Source organism: Panthera leo, chromosome D3 (assembly GCF_018350215.1).
Source record: "Panthera leo isolate Ple1 chromosome D3, P.leo_Ple1_pat1.1, whole genome shotgun sequence".
NCBI lineage: Eukaryota > Metazoa > Chordata > Mammalia > Carnivora > Felidae > Panthera > Panthera leo.
The window spans coordinates 19,770,599-19,789,050 of record NC_056690.1 but is presented as its reverse complement, the minus strand read 5'-3'; the positions used below and the strand labels follow the sequence as shown (position 1 = coordinate 19,789,050).

Sequence of the window (18,452 nt, the reverse complement as noted above, 5' to 3'; positions counted from 1 at the left end):
GACACAAACGACAAGGTTCAGGGCAGAGCCTGGGGATCAGGGTCCGGAGTCAGCAGTGGTGCAGGTGGAGCTCCCCCCAGGCCTTATGGAGTGGCCATATAGAGTTGGCCTGGGGACTCAGACAAACTTGCCACAGGCAGGATGGAGCTTGTAGGAGTAAATGCCGGAGAAAGGGTCATGGAATGAGAAGATGTGAGACACGAGTGGACTCTTGAGTCCCTGCAGGACACACATCTGCAACAAACACAGGAGAACCTATGGCATGAAAGCTCTAGTGAAATGACCGATTTGCTGGACACGGGGACTGGGGCTGCAGAAAGGCTATGGATTGAGAGTGATGCAAGGCCACGCAGACACACTCTGTATGATCAGCAAGGATCCTACCCCATCAGGGACAGCCCAGGAGAGACACATCTGGGTAAAAACAGACCCTTAGGGCAAAGACCTCACACAAGACTCAAGACAGAATGGTCCACAGGATGAGCCAATAGGAGGTCAGAGAGCTCACGTAATAGCACGGTCACAGAGGACGAAAGTAGAGCTGAGACAGACACTGTCAAAAGTCAGAGGAGAGGCAGGAGCAGGACAGTGAGAGTTAGATGTCTGCGTGGAAGGAAAGATCTCAGAAGAGTCTCAGGATGGGTGGTGATAGGAATCCACCTCAAAGGTCCCCAGCAAAGGTGGGGAGATGATTGAATAACACCTTAACCCACCCACCCACCCCGACATGGATTCACATGGACGCAGAGTGAGAACTGGGTGCCTGACTGAATGTTCAGGTACCTGTACCCACATGAAGGCCGATGTCAAGTGAAGTGACCCCAAACGTGGAAGCTGAGCTTCTGACCTCCTGTCCCTCCCCTACCCCACAGGTCAGCCCAAGTCCTCACCCTCAGTTACCCTCATCCCACCCTCCCTTGAGGAGCTCAGCGACAACAAGACCACCTAATGAATAACTTCTACCCCAGCAGCTTGACGGTGGCCTAGAAGGCAGACGGCACCCCTGTTACCAGGGCATGGAAACCACCAAGCCCTCCAAACAGGGCAACAACAGGTAAGGGCCAGCAGCTACATAAGCCTGTCACCTGACAAGTGGAAATCTCTCAGCAGCTTCACCTGCCAGGTCACGTACCAGGGGAGCACTATGGAGAAGAATGTGGTCCCTGCAGAGTGCTCTTAGGTCCCCAAGACCCTCACCAACCCAAGGGTGTGTGCAGCCATTGGACCTACAGGAAGGATTCCCCTTGCACCAGGATGATTCCAGCCCTTCTCCCTTCATCCAATCAATGCTCAATAAAATGTCCTTTATTCAATCAGAAATCGCACTATCTGGTCATTTGTGTTTAACATTTTGTGCCCTGAACTCAACCATCCTTGGAGTGAACACAGGTTCACTGGCTTTATGGGGAAGAGCCACCAGAGCAGCCCCATATTTCTTTGTGGAACAGATTCCCACTCACCCAAATTTGCACACACAATATTCTGTACTCGCAACGGAAGCAGCAAGACCCAGAGTACCAAGGTCCACACCTGTGGATCTTGATAGACTTCTGTAGGCCATTTCCACCCCAACCATTTTCAGGATCATAGCCCTTGATTCCCATGGCCTCTTGGTTCGTTTCCAGTCTCCACTCCGGTCCTGGGACCTTATTCACTGGGACCAGCCCAACTCACTGGGATGTCTCCCTTCCTTGAAGGCCCCCACGCAAGGCCATGCCTTTTGTGGTTTCCTACACATTTGGAAACTTCCCATCATCACATCCTAGAGAATCCTTCCTTCCACAGGGGCCCCGTGTCCCTGGATCCCTGGGAACACTGCACTGTTCCCTTCCCCAGACCTGCCCTGCTGCACTTATTACAGGAAACTCAGTCTCTAGACCCTGGTCAGTATCTCCCACACTCCCACTGGGGGCCTCTCCTTCCACATGTGTCACGGAGGACCCAGTTGTATTCAAGGCCCCTGGGAGACAGAGACACCTTGGAGTTATGCACAAAATACCACTAAAGTTAAAATGTCCATGCGTATTCATTGGGGCCATGAATCCGTGTCAAGATCCCATTCTGCATTGTGTCATGGATCCATCTGTGCGCACAGTCATTTTCTGGGAAGTTGGGAATGGGCCTTGAGAACCAGGAAGACTCCACTGCTAGCTAGCAGAGCTAGCTCAGAAGGGCAGGTCTAGGCCCCTAGTCACACAGACAGAATAGACATGCACACACACACAATACACTTGCGTGCACACACCAGGACACACACACACACGCCTGCCATTGCACATGTGGCCATGTTGGGCATGTGTCTAGGACATGTGGTGGCATCCAGAACCCTCCATGGGCCTCAGCTCTGCAGAAGGCACAGGCCCCATGATGTCTGTGTTGGAAACTGTGCTGTCCGATCTCCCAGGTAGCATTCCCCAAGCAAGCTGAGCCATACACAGAGCTCCTGCCAGGAGCTACCTGAGTTATGATATGTCACTCAGGCATTCCCTCCTACCCCTCCATGGTGGGGGCTGGGGGGGAAGCTCACCCCATGAGGAAGGGAAGGTGCATTGGGGAGGGGGTGCCCCGTCTCAAGCTCCCATGGGCCAGCCCAACCCCCACAAAGAGGAGGCTGGACTCTGAGCCTCCCAAGCAGCTGCAGGTGGGCCTGGGGAAGGGGGAAGGGTGTCAGGGCTGACAGAGGGTTTGTGTTCAAAGCTGTATCACTGTGTTATGTTTTCGGCGGAGGGACCAAGGTGACCGTCCTCGGTGAGTCTCCCCCTTTCTCTCTCTTTGGCAACCAGAGTGAAAATTGGGGGAATTTTTCTCTTCTTTCTGTGATGACTGTGCTTGGGGTCTGAAACTCTCTAAGGTCTGGGACCTTCACAGTTTGGGGCTGTCCCTCACCACTTTAGCTTGTTCTCTCTTGTCAGACTCCTGGCCGGGGAAGCTCAGGTCAGTCCCAAGGACCCCTTCCTGTTCCCCCTCACTGTGACCCAGAGCACTCTCAGGGGGCTTCTCCTCTGGACTCTGACACAATCAGCTTCCTTGGGGTCTGTCATCCCCCAGATGTGGGGAAATGAGGGACTGAAGGAACACAGGACTGGGGAACCTGGGCTGGGGCACAAGGGCCATAGGACCAGTAAAGGATGCTTGCATAGCTCATCTGTCCAAGTGTGTATCAATCACACTTGGGTTCTATGCTCTCCGGGTTCTAGGTGGGAGCTACTGAGAGGTTTTGGGAGGAACTCTTGGTTGGCCGTGGAATAAAAGGGAACCCAAGGCAAGGGAAACGAGAACAGAAGGAGGATTTCCTAGGACAAGGTGGCCTCAGAGTGCTGGGTCCCTCATCCTTCTCCAGGACACACAGGACCTCCTCACGCGGGACAGGGCTCAGGACACTCAGGCCCCAAAGCTTGTCCCACCCATATTAACGTTGGAGGAGAGACCCCTGAGCAGATACTGGGGCTGGTGACTCCTCAGGGACAGGAGACAAGGATGGCTGCCAGTGACAGGCACACTGTGATGCTAGCACAGCAGACGCCCCAAGATAACTTCACATGCAAAGTGACCCCTCAGAGAAGCCCCAGCTCCAGCCTCAGAACAGCAGATTCACCTCTTCCAGAAAGCCTCCACCTGCTAGGCTAGATTCCGGCCCAAGGGCAGACACTCTCTCCCCCTCAGGCAACCTTAGAGGGTCTTTGTCAGGAGGTGGGCAGGGGCTGCAATGAGGGATCAGTGGGAATGTGGCCAAGAAACCCCCTCCCGGAAGGGGATGAGAGCTTAACACCAGGACAGACAGATACCTGCATGAGCACCCCTTGGAGATGGACCTGGCAGGACATGCCACAGGACAGACAGGTTCCACAGGGAAAGATTAGGTGTCAAGCAAGATAAAAGTCAGTAACACGGGAGCCTAGAGGCAATTAGGAAAGTGATGAGTACAGTTGAACCTGAAGAGGGACGAAAGCCACAGTTGGGCTCAGATCTCCCAACAGATGGACACTCAGTTTCTCTCCAACAGAAGGTGAGTGACCTTACCCACCGCTGACCAGACCACAGGGAGCAAGGGGCAACTGAGGACCAAGCTTTAGATATGACAGAGCTGTATCCCACTTCAGGACAGAGATAGGAGCTGACTGAATAAGCATGTGAACTCTGACTTGTTACCTCTCCCTTGCCCCACAGGTCAGCCCAAGTCCGGCCCTCAGTTACCCTCTTTCCACCCTCCAATGAGGAGCTCAGTGCCAACAAGGCCACCCTGGTGTGCCTCATCAGTGACTTCTACCCCAGCGGCTTGACGGTGGCCTGGAAGGCAGACGGCACCCCCGTCACCCAGGGCGTGGAGACCACCAAGCCCTCCAAACAGAGCAACAACAAGTACGCGGCCAGCAGCTACCTGAGCCTGTCACCGAACCAGTGGAAATCTCGCAGCAGATTCACCTGCCAGGTCACGCACGAGGGGACCAGCGTGGAGAAGAGTGTGGTCCCTGCAGAGTGCTCTTAGGTTCCCAAGGCTTCCGGGATGGGGGCCTTCCTCACCAGACACCCCTTCCCCAGCCCACTGTGTAGCCGTGAGAACCAACCCCTGGATCAGCTCAGACCAGGCAGGTCACACGCCCTCCCTATTTCTACTTGTGCTCAATAAAGACCTTAGCACATATCACTGACATATCTGGTGTGCATTCACTGTTCCGCGTAACTCTGGGTAAGCCTCAGTAATTAGGGATAGACTTGTCAAGTGAGAACCTATTTACCCACTTTCCCTGTGTGCTTGTCAGCCATGGCCTGAAGAACAAATGGTCCCAACTCAACGGTTGCAGTCCTTGTCCCCATGGGAATGGAGATGGGCCCAGTGAGACAGACTGGAGTCCCAGTGGGGATCAGGCAGAAACAAGGAGGGTCCTGGGGACAATGGGTCTGTTCAGATTTGTGTGTGGTCAGTGAGGCTTAGCGTCACCCTCGCACTGCCTGAGACCTCAGTCATGAAAGTCTGGACACCAGACACATTAGTTATGTTTGGGTTATGGATGGAGCAGATGATATCAGACTTCATAACCTGTGTGGGGGTCACGGAACAACAGGGTGAATAGGAAAGGGCACCATCTCAGCCACACAAAGGGCTGCCACTGATTGTCCAAAAGACAGAGTCATTTCAAATTCAGGAGTAGAGTTAAGGGAGGTCAGACCAGCCAGAGGCCCATGGCAAGGCCAAGCTTCCCAGAGTTTTCAGCAACCCCGGACACCAGGCCCTGAGGATTCCTCCAGCCTGCAACACCATGGCTGTGTACAGAGTGCACCTGTAGCTTTGTGTCATGGACACACTCACTACAGGGCCTGAGGCACTCATGTCAGCCTCTCAGAGGTGCAGGCCACACTCACTCTGCCAGTTCTCCAGTCCTAGGTTGGACAGATACCCTGTCTGAGCCTTCAGCTCATCAGGGTCCGGGAGCTGCCTTCACCAGACTTGTTGGGGGGCAGGAATGCCCAGGAACAGAGCCTCCAAGGACAGCGTGCTCTGGGGCAAGAGTGGGTCAGAGGACAGGGGCCCCCAGGAGTTTTTAAGCAGTGAACAGTCCCCAAATCTACCTATGAGATGACAGAAACTTTGGGATCAGCATCTACATGAACCCATTCCACAGTTGGGAAAGCTAAGACCCCAAGGAACAAAGGGGGGCCACTCAGGCTTCCCTCATTCCAATGGTCCTGCTGGGGAGAATGACATCCTCCCCCATTTAACCTACCCAGAACCACTGCCACCCCTAGACAAACTCTTCCATTCGTTGTTTTAAATGTTTATTATGAACTACACAAACTGAAGAGACAGAGGCAAGGGAGAAACCCCATAAACTCAGTGTGGGAACTGATCATAACACACACACAACCACACACACAGGAAAGATCAGGAGGAGCTGGGGTAGAAGGTGTTGCACAGGGAGCCAGAATGGGACATGAACAAAGACAGCTCCATCTCTGTCGTCCCTACCAGAGTCAGCCAGTAGCAATAGAAGGCCCCGGGGATTCTTATCTAGGCTGGAGCAAGACAAGCAACCTCATGAGCTGTTGGCAAGGTGTTTACACACTAATCAAGAGCAGATCAAGGAAGACGGCCAGAGTTCTGGCTCAGTATGCCAATTTGTCACAGAAAGAAGGATACCAGACCTGTGTGAGCTCTGCAGGTGACGTCCCAGGCCATGATTCAGGTGAGGCACTGGTTGTCAGTGTCCCTCCTCAGAACGTGAAGGTGTAAGGCAGAGGTACAGTATGTGTCTTGCTTCATGGGGACCAGCCAGTACTAGTGATGCTCCTGTATGTGGGGCATTTGTGATTCTCAGTCAGTTCAAGGGTCAGACACACACCTCAACACTTCAGCTCAGGGCAAAGTTGTAGGACGTAGTGACTGTAGCCCACACACCAGGGGCCACCACGTCTATCCAGCTTACATTCAGCCCACAAACCCCTACAGCGTGACAGCTGCCCTCATGGCACTCAGGACAGGGACTAAGCAGTAACCATCCACTGTACCATCGGAAGAACAAACCAAAGGCAGGAATTCGGGAGCTCAGGACCCTACAGAAGGATCTAAGTGCTGAGGGAAACATGAGTCTCCTCCCAACACTTCCCATTCCTGACTCCAATCCTCCATGGTTTCCTGTGCTGAGGATGTGATGGCATATCCAGGACCATCCCCACGAGTCCCAACTCTGCAAAGCACTCCCAGCTCCATCACCTCTGTGCTGAAGTAGCCTGCTCACCCCTTCCACAATGACATCCTGACACAGACTGAGAGAACACAGCACCTTCCTAAGGATGGCATTAGCTGGGAATTCCAATACCATATCTAGAGGGGTCTCTCCAACCCCTCCCCATAACTGAGGATGGAGAGAATCTGAACCCTCCATGGAACTGAAATTCCAGGTCCCCAGGGGGCACCCCCATCACCCACCCATCTGCCTGACCAACACCCGTGACAAGGAGGCAGGGCTTTGGGTCTCCCGTGCAGCTGCAGGTGGGCCTGGGTCAGCCGTGGAGGGGCTGACAGAGGGTTTATGTTCAAGGCTGTATCACAGTGTCCTATTTTCGGCGGAGGGACCCATCTGACCGTCCTCGGTGAGTCTCCCCTTCTCCCTCCTCTTTTGGATGCAGTGTATAATTTCAGGCTATTTTTCTCTGCTTTCTATTGTGACCTGGGCTTAGGCTGAAGGTCTGTGGGGTCTGTAAGTTTTGCCTCTTTTGTCTACCCCTCATCGCCTCCACTGGTCCCATCTTGTCGATGTGTGGTCAGGGCTATAGGGGACCATCCCCATTAACCACTCCTGATCTAGACCTGAACTCATGCCTCACTATGGCTCCAGCTTTCTCCCCATGGGAACCTTCTCCTCTGGACTCAGGGATGGTGGGCTCCCCACTCAGAGTTTCTGGGCTCAAAGAGCCTGAGGAGAATGAGGAGTAAAGGGCAAGTGAATGGGTGTTCATGCTGCCAGAGGGACCGTGGGGTATGGGAAGTTTCTGGGGACGGCTCAGGCACTGGTTCCATCCTCGGGAGGTCCCAGGCAGAGGAGTGCCTGAAGCACAGTGAGGAGAGCCTTGGTCTGAAAACTTGGACATAGAAGAGGAAGGGGGACAAGGGGGCCAAGGAGGAAGGGATGACATCAGAGCAGAAAGGGGCCCTGGGTGCTGGGACCTTCTACCTCGACAGGGACACTCAGGACACTAGCAATAGGACAGATGTCAGGAGACTCAGGCAACAAATGTAAATACCTTCACCACCACAGGAAAGCCTCCTGAGCAGATAGATATGTGGAGTCAGGATCTTGAGATACGGACAGGTGACAGGGACAGGGCTTGCCAGGCACTCAGCAATCTGAAGACAGACAGACCCCCAGTAAACTTCACAGAACAGGGAGACCCTTCAAAATAGACATAGCTCATCATTAAAGCTGGGTTCTAAGAGTCTGAGGAGAAGAGAGGGGTGAAGGCAAGGAAGTGGGGCACTCAGGCTGCAAGCAGGGCTGTGGGGTGTGGGAAGGATTCTGGGGACGGCTCAGGCATAGCATTCTGTCTTCAGCTCGTCCCAGCTGGAGGGCTGCCTGAAGCACAGCGAGCAGAGCATTGGTCTGGGGACTTGGAGACATGGAGGTGGAAATGGGACAAGGGGGTCTGGGGGAGGGAGGTCGTCAGAAGAGAATGGCCCCAGGGTTCAGGGACCTTCCACCTCTAGAGGAACAGTAAGGACACCAAGATCAGGACAAGTCTCAGGAAAGTGTCCCGTCAGGACGCTCAGCCAGCAGGGGTACATCCCTTCACAGCATGCCACAGCAAGAGAGCTCTGTGAGCAGATACATGGGGTCAGAGTCCCCTGATAGGGAGAGGTGACAGGGGCAGTGACTGCCAGGCTTCCAGAAACAGTAAGTGTTTAGACAGACCCACCAGAAAACCTCACAGAATAGGGAGACCCTTCAGAACAGACATGGCCTGACCTCAAAACTGAAAACTCACCTCACCTGAAAACTCTCCGTCTACAAGACTCCCTGGAATCCAGCTTTAAGAACTCCTACTTCTTACCCACTCAGAATTGCCAGCGGGGGGTCCCTGTTGGGAGGTGGGCAAGGCTGCAATGATGGTGTGAGGGGCTCTGGGGGCAGGAAACCTACTTTTCAAATGGGAACACAGCCCTGCAACCAGGAAGACTGGCTATTGGGGAACCAGGTAAGCAACCTGGGGGATAATGGCAGTGGCACAAACATCTAGGACACACAGATTTACAATGGAACGCTGGTCTGACAACCAGTGCTACCAAGCTCCAGTGGAGGACTCTGTGGATGGGAGGATATGTGACCTGGAGAGTGTCTGAGTCCATGAGGGACCCAGACATTGGGTCAGATTCTGGCAGTCAGATTCATTTCAACAGAAGGTGAGTGACCCTACCCATGGCTGACCTGAACTCAGCCAGCTGGGGCCACATGAGCCCCAAGCCATGGATATGACAGAGCTGTTCCTCATATCAGGACTGAGGTACGAGCTTCAGCCATGGACACCTGATCTCTGACTTACACTCCTCCTCACCCCACAGGTCAGCCTAAGTCGGCCCCCTCAGTCACGCTCTTCCCGCCCTCCTCTGAGGAGCTCAGCGCCAACAAGGCCACCCTGGTGTGCCTCATCAGTGACTTCTACCCCAGCGGCTTGACGGTGGCCTGGAAGGCAGATGGCACGCCCGTCACCCAGGGCGTGGAAACCACCAAGCCCTCCAAACAGAGCAACAACAAGTATGCGGCCAGCAGCTACCTGAGCCTGTCACCGGACCAGTGGAAATCTCGCAGCAGATTCACCTGCCAGGTCACACACGAGGGGAGCACCGTGGAGAAGAATGTGGTCCCTGCAGAGTGTTCTTAGGTCCCCGAGACTGTCAGGGATGGAGGCATTCCTCACCTAGATACGCCTTCCCCAGCTCACCATGTACCCCTGAGAGCCAACTCCTGGATCAGCTCAGACCAGGAAGGTCACACACCCTCCCGGTTTCTATTTGTGCTCAATAAAGAACTTATCGTTTATCATCCAACATTTTTGATGTGAATTCTCTGTCTGGTTATGTCTGAGTTAACCGGCTTAGTAATTAAGAGAAGGGACAGTAATGGTATGACCGCCATCCGCCCAACTAACCCTAAAAGGACCCCATTGATGCTGTATCCCCCTGGGTGTGACCCAGAGTAGAAAATAGTCCTGCCACACCAGCCCCCCAGTATGCAGTCCTTGCCACCTGGAAAGGGAGAAAAACTGAGTGAGAAGGACCAGGGGTCCCCGGAGGGTATCAGGGAGGAACAAGAGGGGCCCAGGAGCCAGCAGTGGGCAGAAGCAACAACACGGAGGAACGAGGTCCTTGAGCAGAAACAGTGGTCTTTAGGAACAGAGGTGAACTTCCTGGTTCCATACAGGGTGACCCAGAGGGGATAGCGACTACCAAATGAGGGGTCCATGGTTGGCCCGTTAGCAGGAAGCCATGGAAAGCATCTTAGAAGTACATTTCTCAAACTCATAATTCATGTTAGGTGAGTAAAGATGCTAACAAGGCCTACTGGGAAACAGTTTCACATCTTGTAGCCTATCCCTTCCCGAACCGACTTGACTCTCCCAACCAACTCAGGAAGCCCTGGAACACTCTTCAAGACAACAGTGTTCACCCACACTAGTGCTGGGAACTGGAGGTCAGGATGAGGCACAAGGACAACCAGTCTATGTGGTTTTGGGCCTAGGTCAAGGTCAGGCTCAAAGGGACCCAAACAGAGGAGCTGGGACCTCAATCCTGAAGTCTCATCATCAGAACTGAGACCAAGGAGAGAGTTACTTTATGGTTAGGTTATAGCTGAACGCGATGATACGACCCTGTATGTGGTAGAGACATGGAGAACTGAGTAAATGACAAAGGACACCTTCTTGGGCACATAATGGGCAGCCAATGATTATCCCAAAGAGAGGGAGCCAATTTGAATTCAGGAGTATAGTTCAGCTGGTGCAGACCAGCCCAGGCAGAGTTGTATGGCCTGAAGGCTACAGCAAAGTAAGGATCCCCTTCCCCAGGTACTCAGGGCCCACTGAACCGCCAATACACAAGCCTCCATCACTCACTGTGGTTGAATACTGAATGCACCTGTGGACTCCTATCAGAGACATACTCATTCTGAGGTCACTGAAGCAGTAGAGGTCAGTCTCGTAGAGATGCGGGCACAAGCAGCCCTCTGTTTATGTCTCCAGCTCATCACAGACAAGGAGCTGCCTTCACCAGACCTGCAAGGGAGCCAGGTCAGCCCAGGGACAGAGCCTACAAAGCCCAGGAGTTCTGAGAGCACAGGGACCCCTTAGAGTTTTATTCCAGCCACCCCTGCCCTAGGGAAGCCTAAGAGGGAGAAGGATGTTAGGGGGTCCTAGTATCCCACAGCAACTGCTGGCCACATTTCATGGATCTGAATGCTGAGCCCCAAATGAGGGAGAAGGCCACCTAGGTCTAACTCATATCCATGACCCTGCTGTAGAATGCCAAAATCACCCCACATCTGGTACTGCCCCACACTATCATCTCTTCTTGTAATTTTCTTGTGAAGTGTGAATTAAGGATAAATGAAAACAACAAAAAAGGGAGATAGAGGAAGAAGAATACCTGCATGTTCCCATCAACTAGGTCCCAATCTATCAATACCTTGATGATGCTGACGCAATAACAAGATAATTGTTCTGTTATGCAATATTTGGAAACAAATTCCAGATATCATATCTTTTTCTCAATAATGATTTCATCTGTGTACCAGAAGATAAAGGCCTAAACAGAAACTAAAGTAGCATGATCAAACCGATGTAGACACTGAGAATAAATCCTTAACCACCAAAATACTTATCATCAAAGATCTCAAACTTGTCACAAGTGAATGCATGGAATTATATTGTTGCTGCTATCATTATTTGGGGGGACTTCCTTTTCTCTTTCTGAGTATTGAATAACATTTGACAGTGTGATTGCGGTATGTGTCTTCATGTGTCTTGGATCTGTAAGAATCTCCCAAATCACTCTACTTTTCCTTGCAAGGAAGGGGCTTCGGGGGTGAGCTGCTGGTCCTGGGACTGTCCCATGGTGGGGATGCAGCCACAACCTCCCAGAGTTGTATCTGAGCCATCCTCTCTGCTTCCTCATCCTGCAAAGGGCTTCTGGCATCAGATCCTTCAGGAGGTCCAGTTTGTACAACGTCAGAATCACCTCCCTGGACAGTTGGCTACTTTGCATCAAAGGACCCACATCGAGTGGACCTTTTTAGGTAGGATTAGCTGCTTTGATGTTCAATGGCTCTGTCCATCAGATGGAAAGGGTGCATCATGGCAATATTTCATTTCTGTCCTCCTTCTCCTGGGAGGGCTGCCACATACCTAGGTGGGGAGTACCTTTCATGTGCAGGGAAAAGAAGAAATGTGCACTGTTCCCTGCTCTTCCCTACTTCACAGGATGATGACCTGCTCCCTCCACCCTCCCCTGCTGACTCATTTCTATTTGGTGACCTGGTACATACTGGGATTGACCAGAAAGGCTGGTGGAATGCATTGGGTTGTCCACTATACATATGGAAATGTAGCTGCATCTATGGACATTAGTCTAGTCGGAGCCTCTTCAGGTGGCTCCTGGGTACACTCACAGGACCCCAGGTTATCTCTATAGCTCCTGCTATCTGATGGACAACATATTCTACTTCACTAGTGCCTACCCACTCCAGGCCTGAAAGTGGTCACTGATGCTAGTTCCTTTTTGTGGCAGATGGAATTTAAGACTCCTTGAAACAAGCAGAGCAACAGTCACACAGCCAACCTTCCCCAACATGGCACTAGATAGGGGTTTGGCTAGGGCTGTTCCCCAAGTCACCAGGACATAGGCCGGCATGTCCCACAAGAACAGGACAGACTTCACTTGGGACAGTCCCAAACTAGGACATCCCCTCGCAAAATAAAGCTGAGCTCTATGGAATCATGGTTGGGGGCATAGGAAGTTTCCAGTGGCCCATGCACACAGGCCAACCTGCTATCACCTGCAGAGAAAAGTTTGGGATGAAGGTTAAACTCCCTCCCTCACCTGATTGTCTCACCAAAAAATTAGGATGTTTCAACATATAGAGAAGCGATATCCTCTTCAGATCCATAGATCCTTGCAGTGACAGAGAGGCCCTCCACAAACTCATTCCAATTCCTAGGAGTTATAGGTTGGAACAGCATTCAGACACCTACTTCTTTGGAAGACTTGATTCCAGGATCCTGTGGCTGCACACATAGGGACACTGACCCTGTTATCCACTAGAAGAGGAAGACCTGTGGCCCCCCACTGAAAAGACACCAGCATGGAGCAGTACCCCAACCTCCTCCATCACAGCTGCAAGTGGGGGGTCTAGGGGGTGGGGCACGGACTCCCAGGCATTGGTTTTTGTATTAGCATGTATCACAGTGCTTTCTTTTTGGCAAAGGGACCCGGGTGACCATCCTAGGTGAGTCTCATCTTCTCCCTCTTTCCCTGCTTTCCCACATTTTTGGGAAATTTTCTGCTATTTTTTTTTCTTTCTGTGTCTTTTCTCAACTTGGTCACTCTTTTGTCTGGGACCCCAGTCCCTGGGACCCTGATCTCCTTCCCTCCCTCTACACTGTCCTGCTTGCTTCTCTGGTCAACACAGCCCCTCCCCTACCAACTGAGAGGCAGAGGATGGTCGGGATGAGCTAAAAACTCATCTGTGTGTCCGGCGGGTCATCCTGGGTCCCACATGTGCTCTTTTCTGTCTACTGTTGTAAGGCCTTGGACAACGTTTGTCTCTGGGACTCACTAAAGTTACCCATAAAAAAGGGAAGAGAGAACAGGGAGCATTGAGGGGGTGACAATGTGGAGTATTTACTGAGTCAGGCACCCTCAGAGCCAAGGCTAAGGACACAAACGACAAGGTTCAGGGCAGAGCCTGGGGATCAGGGTCCGGAGTCAGCAGTGGTGCAGGTGGAGCTCCCCCCAGGCCTTATGGAGTGGCCATATAGAGTTAGCCTGGGGACTCAGACAAACTTGCCACAGGCAGGATGGAGCTTGTAGGAGTAGATGCCGGAGAAAGAGTCATGGAATGAGAAGATGTGAGACATGAGTGGACTCTTGAGTCCCTGCAGGACACACATCTGCAACAAACACAGGAGAATCTATGGCATGAAAGCTCTAGTGAAATGACCATATTGCAGGACATGGGGACTGGGGCTGCAGAAAGGCTATGGATTGAGAGTGATGCAAGGCCACACAGACACACTCTGTATGATCAGCAAGGATCCTACCCCATCAGGGACAGCCCTGGAGAGACACATCTGAGTAAAAACAGACCTCTTAGGGCAAAGACCTCACACAAGACTCAAGATAGAATAGTCCACAGGATGAGCCAATAGGAGGTCAGAGAGCTCACGTAATAGCACTGGCTCAGAGGACAAAAGTAGAGCTGAGACAGACACTGTCAAAAGTCAGAAAAGGCAAGAGCAGGACAGTGAGAGTTAGATGTCTGGGTGGAAGGAAAGATCTCAGAAGAGTCTCGGGATGGGTGGTGATAGGAATCCACCTCAAAGGTTCCCAGCAAAGGTGGGGAGATGATTGAATAACACCTTAACCCACCCCACCACCCCACAACATGGATTCACATGGACACAGAAGGGGAAATGGAGGCCTGACTGAATGCTCAGGTACCTGTACCCACATGAAGGCCGATATCAAGTGAAGTGACCCCAAACGTGGAAGCTGAGCTTCTGACCTCCTGTCCCTCCCCCACCCCACAGGTCAGCCCAAGTCCTCGCCCTCAGTTACCCTCTTGCCACCCTCCCCTGAGGAGCTCAGCAATAACAAGGCCACCCTGGCGTGCCTCATCAGTGACTTCTACCCCAGCTGCTTGACGGTGGCCTGGAAGGCAGACGGCACCCCCGTCACACAGGGCGTGGAGACCAACAACCGCCCCAAACAGAACAACAAGTATGCAGCCAGCAGCTACCTGAGGTTGTTGCCCGACAAGTAAAAATCTCACAGCAGATTCACCTGCCAGTTCACGCACGAGGGGAGCACCATGGAGAAGAATGTGGTCCCTGAGGAGTGCTCTTAGGTCAAGACATCCCCTACCCACTCAAAGGGCTTAGAGCCACAGGACCTCCAGGAAGGATTCCCCTTGCACCAGGATCATCCCAGCCCTCCTCCCAGCACCCAATCATGCTCAATAAAATGTTCTTTATTCAATCAGAATTCAGGCTGTCTGGTAATTTGGGTTAACATTTCAGTCCAGAACTCAACCATCTTTGGGGGAAAACAGGATTCTTTTGGCCTTGGGAAAAGAGCCCAGTGAAGGCGTCCTCATGTTTCATGAGGGGTTATTTTGCTCTCAGCCAGAATTGTCACACAATACTCCTGAACAGGAGATCAAAACAGCAGAAATTAAAGAGACCATCCTCCACAATGTCTCTAGCTTTCCTTCTTGTGTTAACCATGCCCACTGCCAGTCATAGCTTCCCTCACTGATACCAGATCCCCTGGATTTCTTGGATAATTCCTCAGTTTCTCCCTGGACCTGGCACCTCACCATCTACAAGAAGCCCTCCTCTGAATATTCCCACTCTCCTCTTCCTATAGACCCCCACTCACTGCCAGCTTTTCCCTGGTTTCCTACCCCATGTAGACATTCCCCACTGTCACAACCTAGAGCCTCCTCCCTCTCTCATGAGAACACCTGCTCCTACCTCCCCAGGAACACTGACTGTCCTCCTCCCACAGACTCCCTGTCACACTCACTATAGGAGCCCCTGCCTGGGCACTGGTCACTCACACCCACACTCCCACTGCTGGCATCTCACCCCACCAGTGTCTCTTGGTTCACACTACATCCAAGTTCTCTGGGAAACAGACTCCAGCTTTGCTTTCTGGGACCCCTCCGAGGCCAGGCCAACCCATGAGCCCATCATTTGTCTTTCATTAACCTGCCTAGGGTGTCTGTTACAAATCAAGACTCAGATTCTGGAAATGCGCTGTTGACAGGTTTCTCAACTGACTCATCTACTTAGGAGTTCGGTGTAGTATCTGATCATAACACACACACAAGCACACACACAGGTCCCAACAAACAGAAACATACATGCACACTCATGATGATCACAGAGACACTGGTCCATTGACAACACTGCCATGGTGGGCATCTCTATGGAAAGATCAGGAGGAGCTGGGGTAGAAGGGGCTGCACAGGGAGCCAGGATATGACATGAACAGAGACAATTCCATCTCTGTCATCCCTACCAGAGCCAGCCACCAGCAATAGAAGGCTCCAGGGATTCTATTTGTGCTGGAGTGAGACAAGAAACCTCATGAGAAGCTGGAAGGGTGTTTACGCACTCATCGAGAGCAGATCGAGGAAGCCAGTCAGAGTTCTAGCTCAGTGTGCCAATGTGACAAAGAAAGAAGGATGCCAGACCTGTGTGTCCCCTATTGTGAGCTCTGCAGGTGACATCCCAAGGCAAGGATGCAGGAGAAGGCCATAGGTGTCAGAGAGCTTCCTCAATGTGAAGGTCCAGTGCAGAGGTACAGTATGGTTTCCAGCTTGGTGGGGGAACCTGTGCTAGTGATGCTCCTGCATGTGGGCCATGTGTGATTCTCAGTCAGTTCAAGGCTAGGCACAGACTCCGACACTTCCACTCAGGGCAAAATTGTAGGATGTAGTGACTGCATCCACACACACCAGGGGCCCAACACGTCTATCCAGCTTATATTCAGCCCACATCTCCCTATACCATGACAGTTGCCCTCACAGCTCAGGATAGGCACTAAACAGTGACCATGCTACCTTCCTAAAGAACCAGCCAAAGGCAGCGATTCGGGACATCGGGGCTAAGAGAGAGATCTAAGTGCTGGGGGAAACATGATTCTCCTCCCAACACTTTCCATTCCTGACCCCAAACCTCCACTGCTTCCCCTGCAGATGATGGAGTGGCATATCCAGGAGCCTCCCCATGAGTCCCAACTCTGCAAAGGGCTCCCAGCTCCATCACCTCTGTGCTGAAACACCCCTGCCCACCCCTTCTACAATGACATCCTGACACAGACTGAGGAGAGCACACAGCACCTTCCTAAGCATGGTGTTAGCTGAATTCTGATGCCATACCTAAAGAGCATCTCTCCATCCCCTCCCCATGACTGAGGATAGATGGATTCTGAACCCTCCATGGAACTGATTCCAGGTCCCCAGGCATCACCCCCATCACCCACCCATCTGCCTGACCAGCACCCGTGACAAGAAGGCTGGGCTTTGGGCCTCCCGAGCAGCTGCAGGTGGGCCTGAGTCAGGGGTGGAGGGGCTGACAGAGGGTTTGTGTTCCAGGCTGTGTCACAGTGTACTTTGTTCGGCGGAGGGACCCATCTGACCGTCCTCGGTGAGTCTCCCCTTTCCTCCTCTTTTGGCTCCAGTATACAATTTCAGGTGATTTTCTTCTGCTTTCTACTGTGACCTGGGCTCAGGCTGAAGGTCTGTGGGGTCTGTAAGTTTTGCCTCTTTTATCTGCCCCTTATCTCCTCCACTGGCCCCATATTGTCAGAAGTGCTCAGGGCTACAGGGGACGTCCCCGTGAGCCCTTCCTAATCTAGACCTGAACTCAGGCCTCACTGTGACTCCAGCTCTCTCCCCAAGGAAATCTTCTCCTCTGGACTCAGGGATGGTCAGCTCACCACTCAATGTCTCTGGGCTCCAAGAGTCCGAGGAGAATTGAGGGTGAAGGGCAAATGAGTAGGGGTTCCTGCTGCCAGAGGGACCGTGAGGTGTGGGAAGGATTCTGCGGATGGCTCGGGCACCGGTTTCCATCCTTGGGGGATCCAAGGCAGAGAACTGCCTGATGAACACTGAGGACAGCCTTGGTCTCGGTACTTGGAGACATGGAGAAGGAAGTGGGACAAGGGGGTCAGGAAGAAAGGAAGGACATCACAGGAGAAGGGGGCCGTGGGTTCTGGGCCTTCCACCTCCATAGGGACACTCAGGAAGCCAGCAACAGGACAGTCTCAGGACACTCAGGCAGCAAAGTAAATGCCTTCACCACCGCAGGAAAGCCTCCTGAGCAGATAGATACGTTGGGCCAGGGTCTCCAGGTAGGAAAAGGTGACAGGTCTTGCCAAGACCTCAGAAATCTAACGATGGACAGACCCCCAGTAAACTTCACAGAACAGGGAGACCCTTCAGAACAGACATAGCCCATCCTTAAAATTGGGTTCCGCGAGTCCAAAGAAAATTGAGGGGTGAAGGCAAAGAAGTGGGGAGCTTGGACTGCTAGCAGGGCCACGGGGTGTGAGAAGGATACTGGGGACATTCAGGCATAGTATTCTGTCTTTGGCTCGTCCCAGCTGGAGGGCTGCCTGAAGCACAGAGAGCAGAGCATTGGTCTCGGGACTTGGGGACATGGAGGTGGAAGTGGGACAAGGGGGTGAAAGAGGAGGCAGGTTGTCAGAAGAGAAGGGCCCAAGGGTACTGGGACTTTCCACCTCTAGAGGAACAGTAAGGACACCAAGATCAGAACAGGTCTCAGGAGAGTGTCCTCTAAGGGAGGTGTGGTCCATGAGCAGATACATGGATCAGAGTCCGCTGATAGGGACAGGTGACAGGGACGTTGACTGCCAGCCTTCCAGAAATGGTAAACAGACAGACACCCAAATAAACTTCACAGAACAGGGAGACCCTTCAGAAAAGACATGGTCTAACCTCAAAACTGAAAATTCACCTCACTTGAAAACTCTCCATCTTACAAGACTCCCTGTAATCCAGCTCCAGGAACTCCCACTTCTTACCCACTCAGCATCCCCGGGGTCGGGGGTGGGGGTCCTGTTGGGAGGCGGGCAAGGCTGCAATGATGGTGTGAGGGGCTCTGGGGGCAGGAAACCTACTTTTCAAATGGGAACACAGCCCTGCAACAAGGACAGACTA

At 52.6% G+C, this 18,452-nt stretch overlaps 1 protein-coding gene, 1 pseudogene and 1 gene segment (V, D, J or C); all 3 read left to right on the top strand.

The window, feature by feature from the left end:
* The window catches only part of LOC122203332 (immunoglobulin lambda-1 light chain-like), a 614,033-nt gene that overhangs the window by 553,498 nt on the left and 42,083 nt on the right, over nt 1–18,452 (top strand). Inside the window, exons 3-4 of one of the 5 annotated variants that reach the window (XM_042910053.1) lie at nt 7,054–7,089; nt 9,053–9,538. The exons of 2 other annotated variants lie outside the window; for them this stretch is intronic. In XM_042910053.1, the coding sequence (XP_042765987.1) occupies nt 7,054–7,089; nt 9,053–9,372 (356 nt within the window). In that variant the 3' untranslated portion in view covers nt 9,373–9,538. Of the gene's footprint in view, nt 1–7,051; nt 7,090–9,052; nt 9,539–18,452 lie in introns of those variants that run through there. 2 more of the 5 variants (XM_042910052.1, XM_042910050.1) reach the window with 2 other exon arrangements.
* Nucleotides 1–18,452, top strand: part of LOC122203331 — an 803,799-nt gene that overhangs the window by 784,481 nt on the left and 866 nt on the right. The window contains 1 exon segment of the V gene segment in view: nt 2,710–2,748. Coding sequence covers nt 2,710–2,748 — 39 coding nt within the window.
* On the top strand, nt 10,693–14,775 carry LOC122203959 (annotated as a pseudogene).